The 20224-nt window shown below is 37.4% G+C and overlaps 1 protein-coding gene across 1 annotated transcript in view; it reads right to left on the bottom strand.

Moving 5' to 3' along the window:
* LRRC75A (leucine rich repeat containing 75A) overlaps positions 1-20224 on the bottom strand; it is a 279127-nt gene that overhangs the window by 158217 nt on the left and 100686 nt on the right. Inside the window, exon 2 of the mRNA XM_063449667.1 lies at positions 6236-6364. Coding sequence (XP_063305737.1) covers positions 6236-6364 — 129 coding nt within the window. The remainder of the gene's footprint in view (positions 1-6235; positions 6365-20224) is intronic.

The raw sequence follows: 20224 nt of genomic DNA on the forward strand, positions 1-20224 counted from the left end.
ATGCAACAAGACTGTACCACTAGGTCGAGGATGAATGGTTCGTGTAACATCAAAGTCCTTGAAGGAATTTATATCAAAGAAGGGAAGACCTCGGATGGTGTGTGTTCAACCATTTATTGGAGACGGCCAACCAACTGAAAGGTTCTTCAGGTCCATTCTGTAGTCTATGAAAACATGTTTTTTTTTAGGTAAGCTGAGTTTGCGCGCAGGCTGTCAACACTTTAAGCACACAATACTACCTCTAAAACTGTCTTTATATCATATATCACTGAAATGGGCACGGACTTCGGCATATCTTCAAATCACTCTAAACGGATGTAGAGATGCATAATGAATGTGAAGTGCATGATAAAGAACAGATTAATGTGCAGTATGCGGCTTGAACGTGGATTATGATAATGTAGTTACTATGTTATCAAGCGACACCATCGTGTGGCATAATGTATGGCATTCAGTAATCAAAATCATTCCCCTTAAAAAGAAACCAGTTGTCCTTGAGATATTGCCACATTAAAGTTGAACTGTCACTTCCCAAGTTTTTTTTTTTTTTTATTATGCTGACTTCACCCTATACTTAAAGGGACACTATAGTCACCAGAACAACTACAGTTTATTGAATTTGTTCTGGTGAGTAGAAATTACCTTTTTGCTGTAAACAATGTATTTTCAGAGAAAATGCAGTGTTTACATTACAGCTTAGTGATAACTTCACTGGCCACTCCTCAGATAGCTGTTAGAGATCCTTCCTGGGCCATGGCAGTCTAAAATGCATCCTAACATTAAGTATCTCCTCCCTCTGCATGCATACATGAGCTGATGCTGATTAGCCAGGGCTGTGTTTGAATCATGCTGGCTCTGCCCCTGATCTGCCTCTTTGTCAGTCTCAGCCAATCCTATGGGAAAGCATTGTGATAGGATCAGGCTACCACTTCTGATGATGTCAGCAGACTGTTTGTTTTTCTGAGTCTAACAGCATGCAGAGTTACAGCTTCTGGCTTGAATACAGTAAGATTTTTACTATATTTATGGAGGCATGAGGAGCTCAGGGGGGCTAAATGGTGGTTTTAACACTATAGGATCAGGAGTAATGTTTGTGTTCCTGACCCTATAGTGATCCTTGAACACATATGTATTTGTGAAACGTGAAAAATAAACTTAAATGTAGAAATCCACATTTCTTTATCTTGCAATGGGGTGTCCTCCATCTTAGTTCGCTCTCAGTCATTGTTGCCAACTCAGTTCTTCGCACCTGGCAGTCAGCAATGAGAGAGCATACAGAGAAGAAGAGAAATGAAAGAATATTTAGATTTTTCCTCTTCATTTGAAATTCTTGTCCTGGCTATGCCTGGATTGAGATGTTACTTGATATAGTTTGAAAAGGAACTAAAGCATCTAACAAAAAGGTAAACATACGTAATAAGTTATTCTCAATGTTTTATTCAATGGTGTATTACCTTACTTCTCCCCCACCCCCTTTAAATTAAGATTTCATTTTTGTTATAACCTTTCCTCATCTGGCTCCAGTGCACAATCTAGGCAAACAGTAACATGGTTTCTAAAATGATGTCCCTCCTCCAAAAATAACATGCAGTTAAGGTTTTGTATTAACCAAGGGGAGCTTGATTATTCGTTATACTCTTCCTCCAACCCTATATTCTGTAGGATAAAGGATTAAATGGTGAGCTAGTGAGAGGAACAACAGACAAAGTGGATATGAAAATATTTGAAGACTAGTAAGATAAACTGGGCTTGGCGTTGGCCATATTTGGTAAGTTGGACTGCACCACCTTTCCTGTCTGAACTCCACACTTTACCCAAAGGTTAAGCACTAATATTCCAGGGCTGATGAGTTTCCATGTATGATCATTGAACAGATCAAGACAACATGGATGTGAGTCAGCAATCCCTTATTTGTTGCTAATAAGAGTCACACAGCTGCAACAAATATTCATTAAATGGGCGATCTAACGCTTTTGGGAAGAGGGACCTTATCTGTGTAAAAAGCCCTATTGGACTCCCCCAAACACCCACTTGCTGTAATTCCTGCACAATAAAGATTTTACTCACATGCAATCTAGCACTGGGATCTTACGCTGCCCCCTCCGACTTGTGCGGTCCAATCACAGGTTTATAGAGAAGCCTTTGATTGGACAATACGTATCCTATCTTTCTGGTAAATGTTTTTTTTTTTATTATTATTATTATTCCACAAACTCCTTCCCAGCAGAGGTTTTTGGAATAAGCAGCCCAAACCCTAGCCACAGTTTCACTCATCAGACAAACCGAGTGGAACTGCTCAATAAAATGTTAGCAACCACATTGTGTCAACTATTGACTATTGCACATCCCTATTTATCATTTTGTGAACTACACTGTGTGCAGTCATGTCTCAAGTATCCTAGAATGAACACAATTGGGTTCAGTAAAAAAACATAAAAAGATTGTGAAATTGATGGATCTTGGATGGCAAAAGAGGAAATAAATGGTACAGTATTATAGATGCAGTGACATTTATGTCTTTACTTAAAAGTCATTCTGGGTAGGTAGGCTATAAGCATAGTACTCTCTACACTATAACATTTGTATTAATACAAAGTTTTTCATGAGTGACCCTTTACAAATTGTTATTTTTTTTACTTTTTTTTTTTTTTTTTTTTTAGCTTTGAAGCACTTAGGAACCAAAATTAAAATTATCATTGATTTTTCTTAGCTTTATGAAAAACAATAATTAGATCCTTTTGGAATTAATAGAAAGGTCATAAATCATTCATCAAAGAAAAAAGATGTTACCAAACTTTTTAATACAAATTAATATAATCACAATAAATTGCAAAGTTTGTATTTCAGCTGAGAACTGTTATAAATTCTTCAATCAGTCTCCTTAACTTGTCCTACTGATTACCATTTTTCAATTTGACTTGTAAAAACCCAATTTCCCATGTTATATGCAAACAAGGCTTTAACTATTGTTTGGCCTGGGGGGGAAATACTGTAGCATTACTGAGAAGGATTTAATTCCCTCTAGATATTTTGTAACCATTTTACAGTTTTTCCTCTCGCTATTACTTGAGGTGATAGAAAGTCGTGTTTTATCACTAGACTGCAGATGATTCCGAATACCAACTGCAACCTATTTTTACGCGCAGATTATTGGTGTAAAAATTGAATTAATCTCTGCTATGGACTGTACACTCTCCTCTGTTGTTCTATGCCATTTGAAGAGTTTAACATTCCAGTGAGAAGATTGTCCCTGAAGAACCCAAGGTTTATGAAAGAACTAACAAAAATAGAACACGGAGGTCATCTGAATATTTGTGACCATGGGTGTAAGAAGGTTACCATCTAAAAGGATGCTGAGAGCAGAAAGATGTGACCATGTGAATTTTCACAGTTTGACCATGAGCACCAGGGTTCTCTACAATTTTAGGGTCACACTGTCAAGGAATCATATATGTTGTGTAAATAGTACATTTTATAAAGATTTGTTCTACCCAAGAATGATAGACAACTGTTGGTATTAGTAAAGGATATTTTTATACAGGATAATTTTTGGGAGATATACACCAGTGTAGTGTGAGAGTGTCGTCATAAAAACTGACAGTAAAGATGGAATGTGAGTAGGAAAAGTGCTCTGCTACATGGGACTACTAAGGAGCCAATTGTAATTAAAATAAATTGGCAAGAAAAAAAAATGTTTTTTTTTGCAATTGTCATAATCGCGTTACACAATTCTAGTGTGGGGGGACTTAACCTTGAAATCATGTATACATGATTTTGGTAGTGAAGGTGCTAATGCCAATGCATTGAATAAGGAAGTCATAAAGATAATTTTTTTTAACAAATGTGCTACCACATTATCTGAGCTGTAAGACTCTTGTAAAGTGCTTCCATGATGGAAAGGGTAACAGTGGGAATGCTGAAAATTACTTGGCATCAGATCCCTCGTGGTCATGGCTGCCCCAGAACACAGAACACTAAGCCCCCCTCGCTAATTTTAATGGTAGCCCCCAGTAACTGGTCATGGGCTGGTGGCACAGGAAAACACATAAAAAGTCCCCCTCCCTCACTGGGGGCATGGAGGGGACATGTAGCAGATTTCCCATGTATATTACTAATCATTGGGAAGCTACTGATAAGCATTTAACAAATTGAGTCCGACTGATAAAAAGCTTATTCGAAGTCAATAGACTGCTGATGAACATAATAGGCTGGAATGTAATTGAGGCCTTTGTTTTAAATTTAGTTTTTAAGGTATTTGGTTATCAGGGAATAGTTCTGGGTCTTTACTCAGCTATGATAAGAAAATTATGTGTATCATGATAAGAGTAATGTAAGATTTATGACGTGAGAATGTTTAGATTCCAACCATACTTTTTAATCAACAAGTAAAAAAAAAAAAAAAAATTGTAATTGTTAAAGTGCATTGTTTGTTGGGTTTGTGTGTATTTTAAAGGAATCTTGATTTCCCACTTGATGCTCAACATGTGAGTTTGAAATGATGGGATGTCTTCTTGGCCTATATGCCAAGCCACAGCAATATCATCATGAGGAATGACGCGATTACATAATATCAAATGCTAAATAAGTAACCTTTTCTTGTTTTGTGTCTACTGAATTGTTCCAGAACAATGGGTGACATTTTCATACGGTCTTTGTATGAAGTAAATCTGAGCTTCTGTATAGTTTTCTGTTATGTTTCAATAAAATACTGCTTGAGTTTGACAGCTTTGAGAAAAAAGATATTTTAAAACAGTCATTCTAAACTATGCTCCTATCATGTAAATGTGATGGCTCACATGAGATGGAATGATCATCTAAGTGTATTGTGTCAAGCTCTAGTTAATATTTATTTTTTTATTATTTTTATTATTTATATGGCGCCCACCTTAATAAACCTAATACATTATATAATTTGTTCTGCCGCTTTGTACTAGAATGTAATTACTTTAGTCACCACTGTGACATGCTAAAAGAGCTAAACTGGCTGTCGCTGGAATCCCAACGCACTCTTCATCTTTCCAGCCTTGTGCATAAGAGCATTTCTGGGAAGCTCCCACCCTACCTGAGTAGAATGCTCTCCTCAGCTGTTTCCACCTCCTATAACCTCCAATCCAGTACTAGCACGATATTTAGCATACCGCAATACAAAAATAAAGTGGCTTGATCCTCCTTTTCCTACAGAGCACCGCAATTACGGAATAACCTCAGGGACACAGTCACATCTTCATTCAATCTAAAATCTATGGCAATATACCTCAGCACAGAATGCACCTGTCATGGTTGAATATATTTATTACCTGTTATGTATTACATTTATATATGTGTGTGTATATGTATAGTTTGTATATTGTATTTTTGTAATATTGTATCCTATTGTAACAATGCAATGTTTTGTGGCCAAAGACCCAGGACATACTTGAAAATGAGAGACCATTTTACCATCCTGGTAAAATATTTTATAAATAAATAAATATAGCGCCAACATATTCTGCTGCGTTTTACATTTATAAAATAGGGATATTTGACAACAAGCAATTTACATATGGAATATAACAGATGAAGAAGGCCCTGGTCAAACGAGCAAACAATTCACCTTACATTCTATTTTATGCATACAGTCTTGGATGGAAGTAAATCCAGCTTTAGATTCAATGAATCTGTTTATTTATGAATACATAAAAAATCAAGAGAAGGAAATGGAGAATTTGACTACGGCAGAGGAAGACATTCTTTACAGTACGAACAATAACGGTGGAAATTTTTGCCAATAGAAGTCGGTTTATCAGATTCTGTGCAGATTTTTAAACAATGCCTGGATTTATTCATTTTTTTTAAACAGCATATTTAGGATAAAATAGTTCATATAAACAGCTTATTGATCCAAGTAGAAATCTGACTGCCATTTTTGGAATTAACGTGGATTATTATTCCATTTGTGGCAAGATTGGAAATGGCTTTAAATTGGGCTGTTCATATTTTTTTTGAAAGGTTCAACTTGATGGACTTGAGTTTTTCCTCTCCTCTTATTACTATGTACCTACAGTATGTAACTAAACTGTCTGCATGTCTTTACAATTCATATCAACACAGCAACATTCCATCAGTCATATGCAGATCATGAACATTGTGTCAAGCATTTCCTGCTAGTTAAAAGATTTGCTGCTGTCTTATTCATACTGTATGAAAGGTGGGTAATGTATGTAGAAGGTACCAATAACATGCATCAGGTACCTACCTGTTTGGGACAATGCACATATCTTGCCAGGCTTATGATTAAGTCATGGGTTATGGGATCCACAAGGTTCCGGAAGCTAGCATACCGATACAACACATCATCCAGCGAGGTGGACTCCATCCCCAAATCCTAGAACAGAAGAGAGAACCATTACTTGGGAAAATGTTCTAACTGACTATTAAAGATGTATCACTCAGGTTTCCCCGTTCAGTATGTACAGCCCGTACTCACTTACAGGGCTATTCACTAATGTGAATTCAAAGTGAATTTTACATTTAAGACCAGAGTAGCCAAACTGAAAGCATAGCTGATGACTTTTCCAGTTCAGCTACTCTGACCTTAAATTTGAAATGAACTTTAAATTCACACTTGAATAACCCTGCTGGTGACTCCTCTAGCGCATGAACGTACAAGGATTAATGTATGTCATATTAGTTACAATAATGTGGATATGTGTATCACTAGGCTCTAGAGCACATTAATGTGTGGATCACGAGGCTACACGGAACATTGCAGCTATTTGTGAGTTTATTAAATAAGCATTAAAGGACCACTATAGCCACCCAGACCACTTCAGCTTAATAAAGTGGTCTGGGTGCCAGATCTACCTAGGATTAACCCTTTTTGCTGTTTCAGAGAAACTGCTATGTTTACTTTAGGGTTAATCCAGCCTCTAGTGGCTGTCTCATTGACAGCCGCTAGAGGCTCTTCCGCGCTTCTCACTGTGATTTTCACAGTGAGAAGACGCCAGCGTCCATAGGAAAGCATTAAGAATGCCCGGCGCTGGAGAAAGGTAAGTGTTTAACCCCTTCCTCTCCATCCAGTCCGGCGGGAGTGGGACCCTGAGGGTGGGGGCACCCTCAGGGCATTATAATGCCAGGAAAACGAGTATGTTTTCCTGGCACTATAGTGGTCCTTTAATGCAGATGTGTTTTTTTCAGGGATCGACAGGATATAAAACAATGGTATCTGGGTATGTGAGTCACTAGTTCTACAGGGATACAAATTAAGCTAATGTGATTCTAAATTGCTATTTATTTAGAATTTTGTATTGTTCTAAATTATCTACTCAGCTACCTAAAAGACTAATAGTAGGTAAATTGCTAAACAGCATAAATACACCTCTAGTCACATCCCCTAAGCTAAAAAAAAAGTACACTTTTGCACAAAAACAACAGAATGCTTCCAGTTTCTGAAAACACCATCAGAGTTATTCACTTAAAGGAACATTATAGTGTTAGAAATACAAAACATAATCATAGACTTTTAGCATTTTTCCTGTGCTCCAAATGCACCTGGAGCCTGAGCTCCTATTTATACTCAATGACCACTACACTAACAGAGAGGTACAGATACATCATTACATTTCCCACCTTGTCATGCCATAGTTATCCTCTCTACCCACGAACAGTGTGTTGCTGATGCTCACCAGGATCTCAATGAAAGTATAGACAGCACGGACTAAAGAGCCCCACTGCCAGGGCTTCAGCCCCGGAAGCCCCAACGAGCAATGTCTATGACTATAATTAAACCTAAAGGCCCCAAATATTAAATAGTTACTTTAAAGACCATCCATGACCATCATGATCAGTTGCTTGAAATGGTCACTTTGCCAAGAATCAGTATGTGCAGCATTTCATTACAAAATGTGACACGTAAGGAGCTCGTAAATTTAGCTGCCAGATGTGTAGGTCCACCTCTAGCAGCATCATTAGACAGCCCAGAATGAGTGAATTCTGTGCATACAATATGTTAGTCATTAGCATGTATAGTATGTTGGTGACAGCAGGGGCCTGTAGTGGGAGGACTGGGATTGTAGTGTGGAGGATAGGGTTCTGGGATGCTTTACAAAAACATTATTTAAAAAAAACCAAAAGAGATGTTTGATCTCCCTATCAGCCGTGCCATCCCTCCCTTGCCTATCGACCCGAGGCTGTGGTCTCTGTGACCCTATGGCACATTTAGCCTGGGATGACAGACACTTAATCTTGGCACTGTACCCATCTGCCATCCTCTGGTCTTCACTCTCCCTGCACCCATCTCTACCCTCCATAGCTTTGAATGAGTACAATTGCCCTGTCAATGCTAACTTGATGATGACCACCACCGAAGTAAAATAAATTGTAATACATTGTTTAATGTTTCACTTAAAATACCACATTCCCCCACTGCCTGGACAAGACCTCCCATTTGAACTGCTTTGTTTGAAGCCGAGATCTGTGTTCCCAGGTACATCGGTTACCGAGTCACAGCTGGCATGGTAAAATAGGACATGGAACTCTTATATTGGGTGCTCACTCTCATATAAGAAGTGGTCAAGTATATCTTTATTAACCCATGTAGGAGATGAATTATAAATTACTGCCATGATGGTATAGAACTCCGGTATTTTTAATAAAATTTATCCTAATTGTACTGAAGAATGTTTTAGGTGTCAGTTGGAATAGGGGAAAAACTGTCCCTAGTTCACAAGAAGTAAACGCCGCCATTATTAGCAAATTATTCAGTGACATATCAGTCAAAATACGCAAACGCCCATAATGTCCTCCTTACCCTCTATTTTATTAGACCCCACAGTCCTAGTATTTATGGCAAGACTTTTTTTTATGTCACCTCCATAATGCTGTCAAGACACCAATCCCATTTTTTTTTTTAAATGCTCTGTTGCTCCTACTTTTAATGACTGGATACTCAGAGAGGAATGCACCAGAGTTATGGAGGAACTATTGTCTTCTACTCCTACTCCTACATATCCATAGAAAATTAAAGACTTATAACGTCCATGGACATCCCACTTGAAGCACCCAATTTGCCAGACTTTGATGCTTCTAACATCAAGTTCCAATATATATTTACAAATATCATCCCTTTCCCCTGACATCCGCAGTATAATGTATTGCAGCATCACTTTGTCTTCTTGTAATATAATTCATTCTGTGGGTATTGTGATATATAGAAATATGACCTTGTTGTTTTTTTTTTTTGTAATTTCATTATGTGTTTCATATTTCTGATATCTACGACATGGAGAAATAATTTTGATCTGATCTGATGAAAATTGTATTTGATCGTCATCAGGCTGGTTTCAGTACATTTCTCTGATGTGTTATATTCATCTGCTACAAGTGGCTCTGTATTATATCGCTGTATGTTTTTAGGCATGACTAATGCATTTTTTTGTGGGGATAGATCGACAGACAGAGAGATGGATGGAGGGAGGCATATGAAATGGATCCAGAGAAGCAGATACTCCTTTAACACTGTTACACTAAACATTACAGCACTGTGATTAGTAAACTAAAGAGAATTAAAGTTTAGAGATAATTAGATCTAGATATAGTGAAAAATAATTACTTTTATCAGTAGTCTTTAAATGAGGTGAGTATGCAATCTGCAGATAGGAAATGTTTTATTTACAGCAGCAAAGATAGCAATGTAGTATGGAGAATGCATGTAGACACACTGTAGAAAGGTTTTTTGTAACCCAGTGTAAACGGAAGCGAAGTTTAATGCAGAGTCATTTATCCAAGATAAAGGTCAGGGGATAGCAGATTACATGAACAAGCCAAACATCAAACCACAGGGTCAAACCATAGGATCAAGGATATCAGTCAAGGAAAGACTCGAAACTTGGTTTACCATAATGCCAAGTCAGAACACTCTTAGTCAATGCTGATATTTGGCGATATTTACTAAAATTTATTAAAATAAAAACTCACTTCGAATTCACCTTTACACTTTAGTGAATACGTTGGCTAATGGTATATTTACCAAATCAGGAATTGTTGATAGTTGACAAGGGGAATTTACATATTTGGACATGGATCAGAGTTGAAGCATTTTTACGTTTTGGCTATTTTGACATAAGTTTTGTATTGTACTTTCAATTCTTTACAATTTTTGAGTTGAGTGAATAAAATGTTTGCTTTTTTTTTAATTAAATGTACACTACAAACACAATACATCAATTATCTTTGCAAAGTTTATGGCACAACGAGGTTACTTGTTTGAACTGCAGTGATTCCAAAAACTAAGTCCACACCCTTGCCTCCAACATGGAAAAACTATGAGAAAAAGCAATCACACCCTCCACTGACAGTCTCCATTCATGAAGCAAAATAAACTAAGCTATCACAGGGTTATTCATTATAGTCTAAATGGGCAATGTAACCGGGCCATTTGCACAGCACTGTTCACACTATTTAACAATGTCCGGATTTTGCATTTTAGGCTCCCAATAGGTCTGAACTGGCCCAAACACTGCTGGACGGAGGAAATCCGAACCTCGATTGTTAAGATGCAGACTTGGATGCTTCAAATCCAGGCTCGGATTTACCTGAAATAAATGAGCATTAATGATGTGCTGGCTGGCCATAAATGGTTTTTAAAATAGAAAAATAAAAATACATTTAAATATCTTACAGGGGTCAATATTTGTAACCTCTCTTATGACCCCTAAACATTTACAACTAGAAACTGGGCATGCCATTGCTTCGGGCAGGGGGACCAAACGTTCCCACCACAAATTCCACCAATATGATGGGGTCTCTAATTATAATTGTCAAGGAGGGTGGGCATGGTGGAAGTCTTCCAATTGCTTGTAATCTGCAGCTCACAATTCCAGTGTATTTGTGGTGGGGGAGCAATTTAAAGCCCTCCAATTCTGCTGCCACTTGCTTGTGCAAGTCAGGGTCTTTATTTTATTCTCTAGCTAAGCTGATTTATGGACTCGGAAAATCCGGCTGCTGCTGCTTGCCTGTGGATTTATTTTATTATATTTTAAAAAAAATATGTTTTACCTCTATCTAATGCATTAATGTGGTGGTCAATTCTAGCCTTGAATTTCCTTTTAAGACGGTAATTCAATTAGATTACCTGGCTGCACATCTACAATACATAACTCTACACTTTCAATTGAGAGTAGTTTCTGACAAGTTCTGTACATGACAACTAAAGGCAATTAAAGGTTTTAAAATGCCATGTTATTAAGTATGTTCGACACTGTAATAAAGGAACACGTAGCTATTATTTTGCCATCAACTAGGTGATCACAGTTTTATAGTTTCCTGTTTGGCAAACTTTATTAATTACTCTAGGGATACCCTTGCATATCATCAAACATGGTTACATCCTTATGAGGCCGATGTCTTGTTAAAGCTGTAAGTATTTATAGGCATGCATTTATTTCAAAGTCCAAAATTCTGCACAAATCAGTTGATTAAACTGCCTCAGGTAGATCATCAGCTGTTATGAAATCAAGATACTTGTATCAAGACAACATTAAGTCTTTGTGGCTTTAATTCCTCAATAAATATACTTGCATTTACTGGAATAAATACAAATACCCAACAAGCATATGTACATTCCCCAATTATTTCCTTTAGTATTAATTCTTTCTTCATTTTTTTTTCTTCCTTAGTAAAGAACATTCTGACATTAAAAATAAATATATTTATCTATAGACACCGTTCTGAATTCGTATAGGACCTTACTTTCCCTGGACCCCAGGGAAAGTGACCCTCCTGCACCTAAAAGGTAGGAAACAGGAGGGTGTTTTTTGTATATGTGTGTGTGTTTGTTTGTATGTATGTATGTGTGTATGTGTTTGTGTGTCTGCCTGTGTGTATGTGTGTGTGTCTGTCTGTTTGCATGTATGTATAGCCTGCCTACCGCCATCAGACTTATGGCCTCCAAGACTAACCTCTACCTCACATACCTGTCTCTTGCTCTCTCCTAAAGGGCAGCCCACCTTATTTGACTGCAAATTCCTGTCCTAATGTGTTTTACACCCACCTCATATAGAATTTAAGCTTGATTGAGCAGGGTCCTCTTCAACCTATTGTTCCCATAAGTTTATTTGTAATTGTCCTATTTATAGTTAAATCCTCTCTCATAATATTGTAAAGCGCTACAGAATCTGTTGGCGCTATATAAATGGCAATAATAATAATAATAATAATGTATGTGTCTTTGTATGTATGTGTGTCTTGTGTGTGTGTGTTTGTCTGTCTGTATGTGTGTATGTGTCTGTCTGTGTGTATGTCTGTCTGTGTATGTATGTGTCTTTGAATGTATGTGTGTGTGTGTGTGTGTCTATCTGTATGCATCTATGTGTGTGTGTCTCTATGTATGTATGTGTCTGTTTGTATGTGTGTATGTATGTGTCTCTGTATGTATTTGTGTCTGTATGTATGTCTGTGTGTGTGTGTGTGTCTGTCGGGGGAGTGAGGGGGGAAAGATGGAGGGAGGGCTGGGGGAGAGGGAGGGAGGCCCATGGATCAGGTTCGCACCAGGGCCTCATGGATTGTGTGTGCGCCACTGCTGTCCTTCTATACTCTGCATACCACTTCTAGAGTTAAATAAGTCTGTGACAGTATAGAAACATATAATGTGACAACAGATAAGAACCATTCGGCCCATCTAGTCTTCCCAATATTTCAAAATACTTTTAATTAGTCCCTGGCCTTATAAGTTTAGGATAGCCCTGTGCCTATCCCATGCATGCTTAAACTATCTCACTGTGTTAACATCTACCACTTCAGCTGGAAGGCTATTCCATGCATCCACTACCCTCTCAGTAAAGAAATACTACCTGACATTATTTTTAAACCTTTGCCCCTCTAATTTAAGATTATGTCCTCTTGTTGTGGTAATTCTCCTTCTTTTAAATATATTCTCCTCCTTTACTGTGTTGATTTCCTTTATGTATTTAAATGTTTCTATCATACCCCCCCTGTCTCGTCTTTCCTCCAAGCTGTACATGCTAAGTTCCTTTAACCTTTCCTACTAAGTTTTATCCTGAAATCCATGAACCAGTTTAGTAGCCTTTCTCTGAACTCTCTCTAAAGTATCAATATCCTTCTGAAGATACGGTCTCCAGTACTGCGTGCAATATTCCAAGTGAGGTCTCACCAGTGTTCTGTACAATGGCATGAGCACTTCCCTCTTTCTACTGCTAATACCTCTCCCTATACAACCAAGCATTCTGCTAGCATTTCCTGCTGCTCTATTACATTTTCTGCCTACCTTTAAGTCATCAGAAATAATCACCCTTAAATCCCTTTCCTTAGATGTTGAGGTTAGGACTCTATCAAATATTCTGTATTCTGCCCTTGGGTTTTTATGTCCAAGATGCATTATCTTGCACTTATCCACATTAAATGTCAGTTGCCACAGCTCTGGCCATTTTTCTATTTTTTCTAAATCATTTGCCATTTGGCTTATCCCTCCTGGAACATCAACCCTGTTGCAAATCTTAATATCATCAGCAGAAAGACATACCTTACCATCAAGACCTTCTGCAATATCCCTAATACAAATATTAAAGAGAATGGGTTCAAGTACAGATCGCTGAGGTACCCCACTGGTAACTATACCTTCCTTCGAATATACTCCATTGACTACAACCCTCTGTTGCCTGTCACTCAGCCACTGCCTTACCTATTCAACAATATTGGAATCCAAAATTAAAGATTGCAGTTTATTGATGAGCCTTCTATGTGGAACAGTGTCAAAAGCCTTACTGAAATCTAGGTAAGTAATGTCTACTGCACAACCCTGACCTAGTATTTTATTTACCCAATCAAAAAAATCAATAAGATTAGTTTGGCATGATCTCCCTGAAGTAAACCCATGTTGTCTCTGATATTGAAATCCATGTGATTTTAGATGTTTAGACGTATAATCTGTTGTTCACTATGTTATCAGTGCAAGAGTTTAGCTTGGTTCTCATCCATTAGGTTTTTCTTTTTTTAATCCTCCCACTGCATTTTCATTCTTGAAAATATACTATTTTATTTTGATTAACAAAATGTCAGTTTATATAACATGATTTAATTACTACCCATACTTATTCAACTACTGACATATTTAGCATGATTTACTATACTAAAAAATGTGCAGCTTTATTTCCATGTCATAATGTTGTCTGCTTTGAATTGACTGTATTTCTGTTGCTGCATCGCAGGTGTAAATGTATGTCTTTTGAACAGCAAATTAAAGAATTATTAAAAAAAAGATATATTTTGTGAATTTATAGGGGTGCCAATAATTGAGCCATACATATATATATTTCATATTTTGTTCATGCGTTTAAGGCATGTTTTGATTGCTATCTCTTCAAGGGGATCTGATTAGGGAATTAGAGTAGCCTTACATTTTGACTAGACTTATTTATTACTATGCTACTTTAAAGAAAACAATACCATTGTATTGCTTTATATGATTATCAATGTTCTTACCTTGCAATGTGAAACACCATTTTCAAATACATAAATTAATTTCTTTGTAAAAATATGTTTACAATTGTCATGACCATTAATTAAAGTATTTTGAAACTAATATATATATATATATATATATATATATATATATATATATATACACACACATTTTTTTTTTTTATGTAAGCAGGCTCCTTTAATGCCTTTTGTCACATGAGACATATACAGATATATTCAGTAAACTAGGAATTGTAAAAGTTTGACAAGGGAAACAAGGGAAATGTAAAGTAAAAATATCCAAGACGGAAACATACAGTAGGCGAGTTGTGGAATTTTTCCATTTTAGTTATTCGGGCCAAAAAGCTGTAGTAACGTGGTTGATTCTCTGACATTTCAGATTTAATTAACCGTCCCAATAGGGTAGAGGGACAATACACCAGTTTGTCCTTTTTTAAGTCTTTCTTTTAGATTCAGAAAACACCTATCCCTTGTGTTAGAGTATAAAAATGTTTCTGTACAATGGGAAGTCTGTGATAACTTAATTCTTTCTCCCTCTGCCACCTGCAAAGTGAGTCTCCGTATCTGACTTGAATAGCTAAACAGACTGGCAGGGGAAAGAAACCCCAGATGCTCAATGGTTTCTAAATCCTAGATGCAGCTGACAGAACAGACAATGTGTTTTCATGTGCTAGAACAGGCATTCTGCAAAGCTGAAATATCCTGATTGTTATTTACACTGTATCGAACATTTCAAGGCAATGTGCAACAGGTAGGTAATAGTCTCTGCTTACCAACAACCACCACCGTCCTCAGCCATCCTTTACTGATCCATGGATATTGTCATATATTGTAACACACACGCACTCACTATATTTTGAAACTTGCTCCCTCGCAGTTAGAAACATAGAATGTGACGACAGATAAGAATCATTCAGCCCATCTAGTCTGCCCAATGTTCTAAATACTTTCATTAGTCTCTGGTCTTATCTTATAGTTAGGATAGCCTTATGCCTATCCCACGCATGCTTAAACTCCTTTACTGTGTTAACCTCTACCACCTTAGCTGGAAGGCTATTCCATGCATCAACTACCCTCTCAGTAAAGTAATATTTCCTGATAGTATTTTTAAACCTTTGCCCCTCTAATTTAAGACAATGTCCTCTTGTTGTGGTAGTTTTTCTTCTTTCAAATATGGTCTCCTCCTTTACTGTGTTGATTCCTTTTATGTATTTAAATGTTTCTATCATATCCCCCCTGTCTCGTCTTTCCTCCAAGCTATACATGTTAAGATCCTTTAACCTTTCCTGGTAAGTTTTATCCTGCAATCCATGAACCAGTTTAGTAGCCTTTCTCTGAACTCTCTCTAAAGTATCAATATCCTTCTGAAGATACGGTCTCCAGTACTGCGTACAATACTCCAAGTGAGGTCTCACCAGTGTTCAGTACAATGGCATGAGCACTTCCCTCTTTCTACTGCTAATACCTCTCCTTATACAACCAAGCATTCTTTTCAAATATTTTTTATTGAAATTATTATAATTTTTTATTTATAGATTTTACAACATGTATTTAATATTATAAAATTAAATAAAAATATTGAAAAAGTAAATCTGTTTACATAAACATTATAATTATACAATAGTAATAACAATAATACAATTACATCATTGCATCATTATCTTATTTGTATCAGCAATATGTTCATATAACAAATTCAAAAGACAGTTAAATAAATATATATCTGTCTACATAACTAAACAGGTGCAGCATACAATAATAACAACAGCATTTCCTGCTGCTCTATTACATTGTCTGCCTACCTTTAAGTCATCAGAAATAATCATCCCTAAATCCCTTTCCTCAGGTGTTGAGGTTAGGACTCTATCAAATATTCTGTACTCTGCCCTTGGGTTTTTACGTCCAAGATGCATTATCTTGCACTTATCCACATTAAATGTCAGTTGCCACAACTCTCCAACGAATTCCAAAAAAATAGGCAATTTATTAGAACCAGCAGCTACACAGCTGTAGCTGTAGCTGTGTAGCTGCTGGTTCTAATAAATTGCCTATTTTTTGGAATTCGTTGTAGTGCCTGGATTATTTTCTACAATTATTAAGTTTATATTTGGTCCACTTGCTACTGGGACTTGTCCAGTGAAAAAAAAACACCCTGGATTCCTGGATGAAGGGTTGAGTGCACTTCAATTATTTCTCTATATCTAGTTGCCACAACTCTGACCATTTTTCTAGTTTACCTAAATCATTTGCCATTTAGCTTATCCCTCCTGGAACATCAACCTTGTTACATATCTTAGTATCATCAGCAAAAAGACATACCTTACCATCAAGACCTTCTTCAATATCACTAATAAAAATATTAATGAGAATGGGTCCAAGTACAGATCCCTGAGGTACCCAACTGGTGACAAGCCCATGCTTCAAATATACTCCATTGACTACAACCCTCTGTTGCCTGTCACTCAGCCACTGCCTTACCCATTCAACAATATTGGAATCCAAACTCAAAGATTGCAGTTTATTGATAAGCCTTCTATGTGCAGTTAAATCAGAACCAGTGGACGCACGACAAACTAAATGCTCCCCTGATAAAGGATGGCCAGGGTGTGGATAATTAGCTTACCACAAAACTTTTAAATAAAAAATACGTAAATAATACTTCTAAAAGAAGGAACGCAAGAGCCGAAACCGGAAATGACTGAATTAATGCGTTCCACCCGTGGAACGCGGAAGTAAAAAATACCGCGATCGAGCACTCAAGCCAGAAAAAGGGCGCGAAATTCAAACTACATATAAAGAAAACCTACAGCAAGGACCCACAGCAACTGAGGAAGCCTCCATAGGAGGCGAAACGCGTTTTGCTATCAGAGACAATCTCTACAAGATTTCCTTCAACCGTAAGGTCTTGTGATTTTTATACTTTTTGTGCACTTTATCAATAAAGCACTTTTTTACCATTTAAACTTACCTGTGAGAGGACATCACCTTATTCATCACCTCTGGGCAGTAGAAAGAAGGGAGTGGGAACCTAAATCCCACAACGCTGGAAGATTGAGCCTTACTTTACAGGCTCCTGCTTTGTGAGTTTATTTCCACATACTTCCCTGACGTTGATAGGAGATTTAGACAATATTGCACTATTATGTGTTTTTTTTTGCTTTATCTCTAGGTTGTTTTAAATTCGTTTTAAACAAGAAGATACTCCACCTTATATTGTATGTAAATAATACTTCAGCTGTCTCTATTCCTAATTAGTCTCCATCTACTACATTAGATTGCAAATTTGAAGGAATGCTACAGCCATCAAAAAAAGTTTAGTTTAATGCAGTGTTTCCCAACCCAGTCCTCAAGGCACACCTACCAGTCCAGGATTTAAGGATTACCCAGTTTTGTCTAAGGTGTTTTTAGAAAAAAAAGAAAAAACACCTTAGACAAAACTGGGTAATCCTTAAATCCTGGACTGGTAGGTGTGCCTTGAGGACTGGGTTGGGAAACACTGGTTTAATGAAGCAGTGCTGGTGTATAAATCATGCCTTTGCAATCTCCCTGCTCAATTCACTGCCCTTAAGGAGTTAAATCACTTTTGCTTCTGTTTATGCAGCCCTCGCCACACCTCCACTGGCTGTGCCTCAATCTGCATAAAAAAAAGTTTTTTGTTTTCAATCAGATGTTAACTTCCTTTAGATGTTTTTATCTCCTGTTCTGTAAATTGCACCTTAATCACACACAAGAGGCTCCTGGAAGTTCTAGAAGGATATATACAGTTCAGGATATAAGAAAGTCTAGCTTAAACAGACTGTGAAATAAAGGAACCTTTTCATTAAAGGGAAACTCCAGTGCCAGGAAAACCATCCGTTTTCCTGGCACTGCAGGTTCCCTCTCCCTCCAACCTCCCAATCCCCGCAACTTACCACAGGCAGTGACGATGTCCCACGTCGCTGCTTCTTCCTCCGCCGTCGCTCCTCCCTGTGATTGCGTCGGCCGGTGGGCGAGACTAATCACGCCCACCGGCCGGGGAGACCTAATGCGCATGTGCAGCAATGCCGCGCATGCGCATTAGTGCTCCCCATAGGAAAGCATTGAAAAAGCTTTCCTAGGGGGAAATGAGCGATGCTGGAGGTCCTCACACAGCGTGAGGACGTCCAGCGACCCTCTAGCACAGGTTTTCTGTGCTGTGGACAAGGAAGTGCCCTCTAGTGGCTGTCTAGTAGACAGCCACTAGAGATGGAGTTAACCCTGCAAGGTAAATATTGCAGTTTATAAAAAACTGCAACAATTACAGTTCCGGGGTTAAGAGTAGTGGGAGTTGGCACCTAGACCACTCCAATGGGCAGAAGTGGTCTGGGTGCCTGGAGTGTCCCTTCAAGTGTTTAGCAAGTCACATGCATGCAGGCGTGTCTAGGGCTGTATAAACAAAGTGAGTTTACTACTAAGTGGCAGAGAGTGGCAGATAATTGAGCTGTGAGACTGCAGGGGTAAGATCTATACACCAAAACTGCTTAATTAAGCTAAACTTGTTCTGGTGCTTATAGTGTCCCTTTAAGGCCTATATAAAATATACTCAGCAAGTCAATTGAACTAGCTGTTTAGTGAATAGACTCCAGTATTAACCAAATTCAACAACAAAAATAGTAATTGCTATTGTTTTAAAATTTCCTGGATTTACATTAGTAAATTGTAAACCGACTGTTTTTGTCCATTAAGATATCACATTCCTTAGTGCTTTCCTCAGTTTTTTTGTTTGTTTGTTTTTTAACTGAGAGCATGAAGTATGACTGCATAATTAGAATAAATCTATTAGCACTTTTAGTGACATCGTTTCTACTCCATTTAAGAGCAAGTTCATTATTCCTGTAAAGCAGACAAAGCTGGTAACTCTGCTAAATTGCTAACAGTTGTTCTACGAGGTACGTTTTACTGCTTCTTAACTAAGGAGAGCTGATTGCGTGCATATCCACATCTGGAGCACATTTGCTGTTTGTCTAGGAGATGTTCTGTGGTATGTACTTCCTGAAACCCCTTATCGCAATTTGCGCAATTTAATACAATTCTTACTACATTCTCAGCTTGTCTTCAGCTTAAAGTGGTACTTGACTGCATTAAAAAAAAACAATATCCAACTCAAAGATTTATTTTTAAAAAAAATGGTTTTATTTTAAATTTTTTTGTAAATGTTTATTTTTGCAGTGCATGCGAGCAACACATTAAAACAGATGACATATCTGTGATTCAGTTTACATAAAAATCCTAAAAATAATAAAGACTTATTCAATGTGCTGCACTAATTTTTGTATACACACAAGTACGATACGTTTTGGACTACATCTCCCATAATGCATTAACAGCCATAATACTGGCAAAGCATTAAGGGATTTGTAGTCCAAAACATCTGGAGTGCCGAAAGGCTGCCTATCCCTGCGGCCTAGGCCTACAGTACGAATGAACCAAAAGTGATGGTATTACAATGGGAACATGGTCTTATAAGAAATCAAATAAAAAAAACAAAAACACAAGTGGAAAAAATATTTTGTGAAAAGAAAATATATATATATTAGTTGTTACAGTGTACATATATTGTACATATTATTGGCAGTATACAGTAGATACTAAATGTAAAATCTACAAATCTTTATATAGCACCCCCTCATCCAGGTATACTGCCTGGGGGCACGGTATGATAAATTGTATACCAATAATACATTTATATGGGGAGGGGGGGGGGGTGGGGAGGGGTGGCTGTATACCTGGA

This window comes from Pelobates fuscus, chromosome 1, assembly GCF_036172605.1.
Source record: "Pelobates fuscus isolate aPelFus1 chromosome 1, aPelFus1.pri, whole genome shotgun sequence".
NCBI lineage: Eukaryota > Metazoa > Chordata > Amphibia > Anura > Pelobatidae > Pelobates > Pelobates fuscus.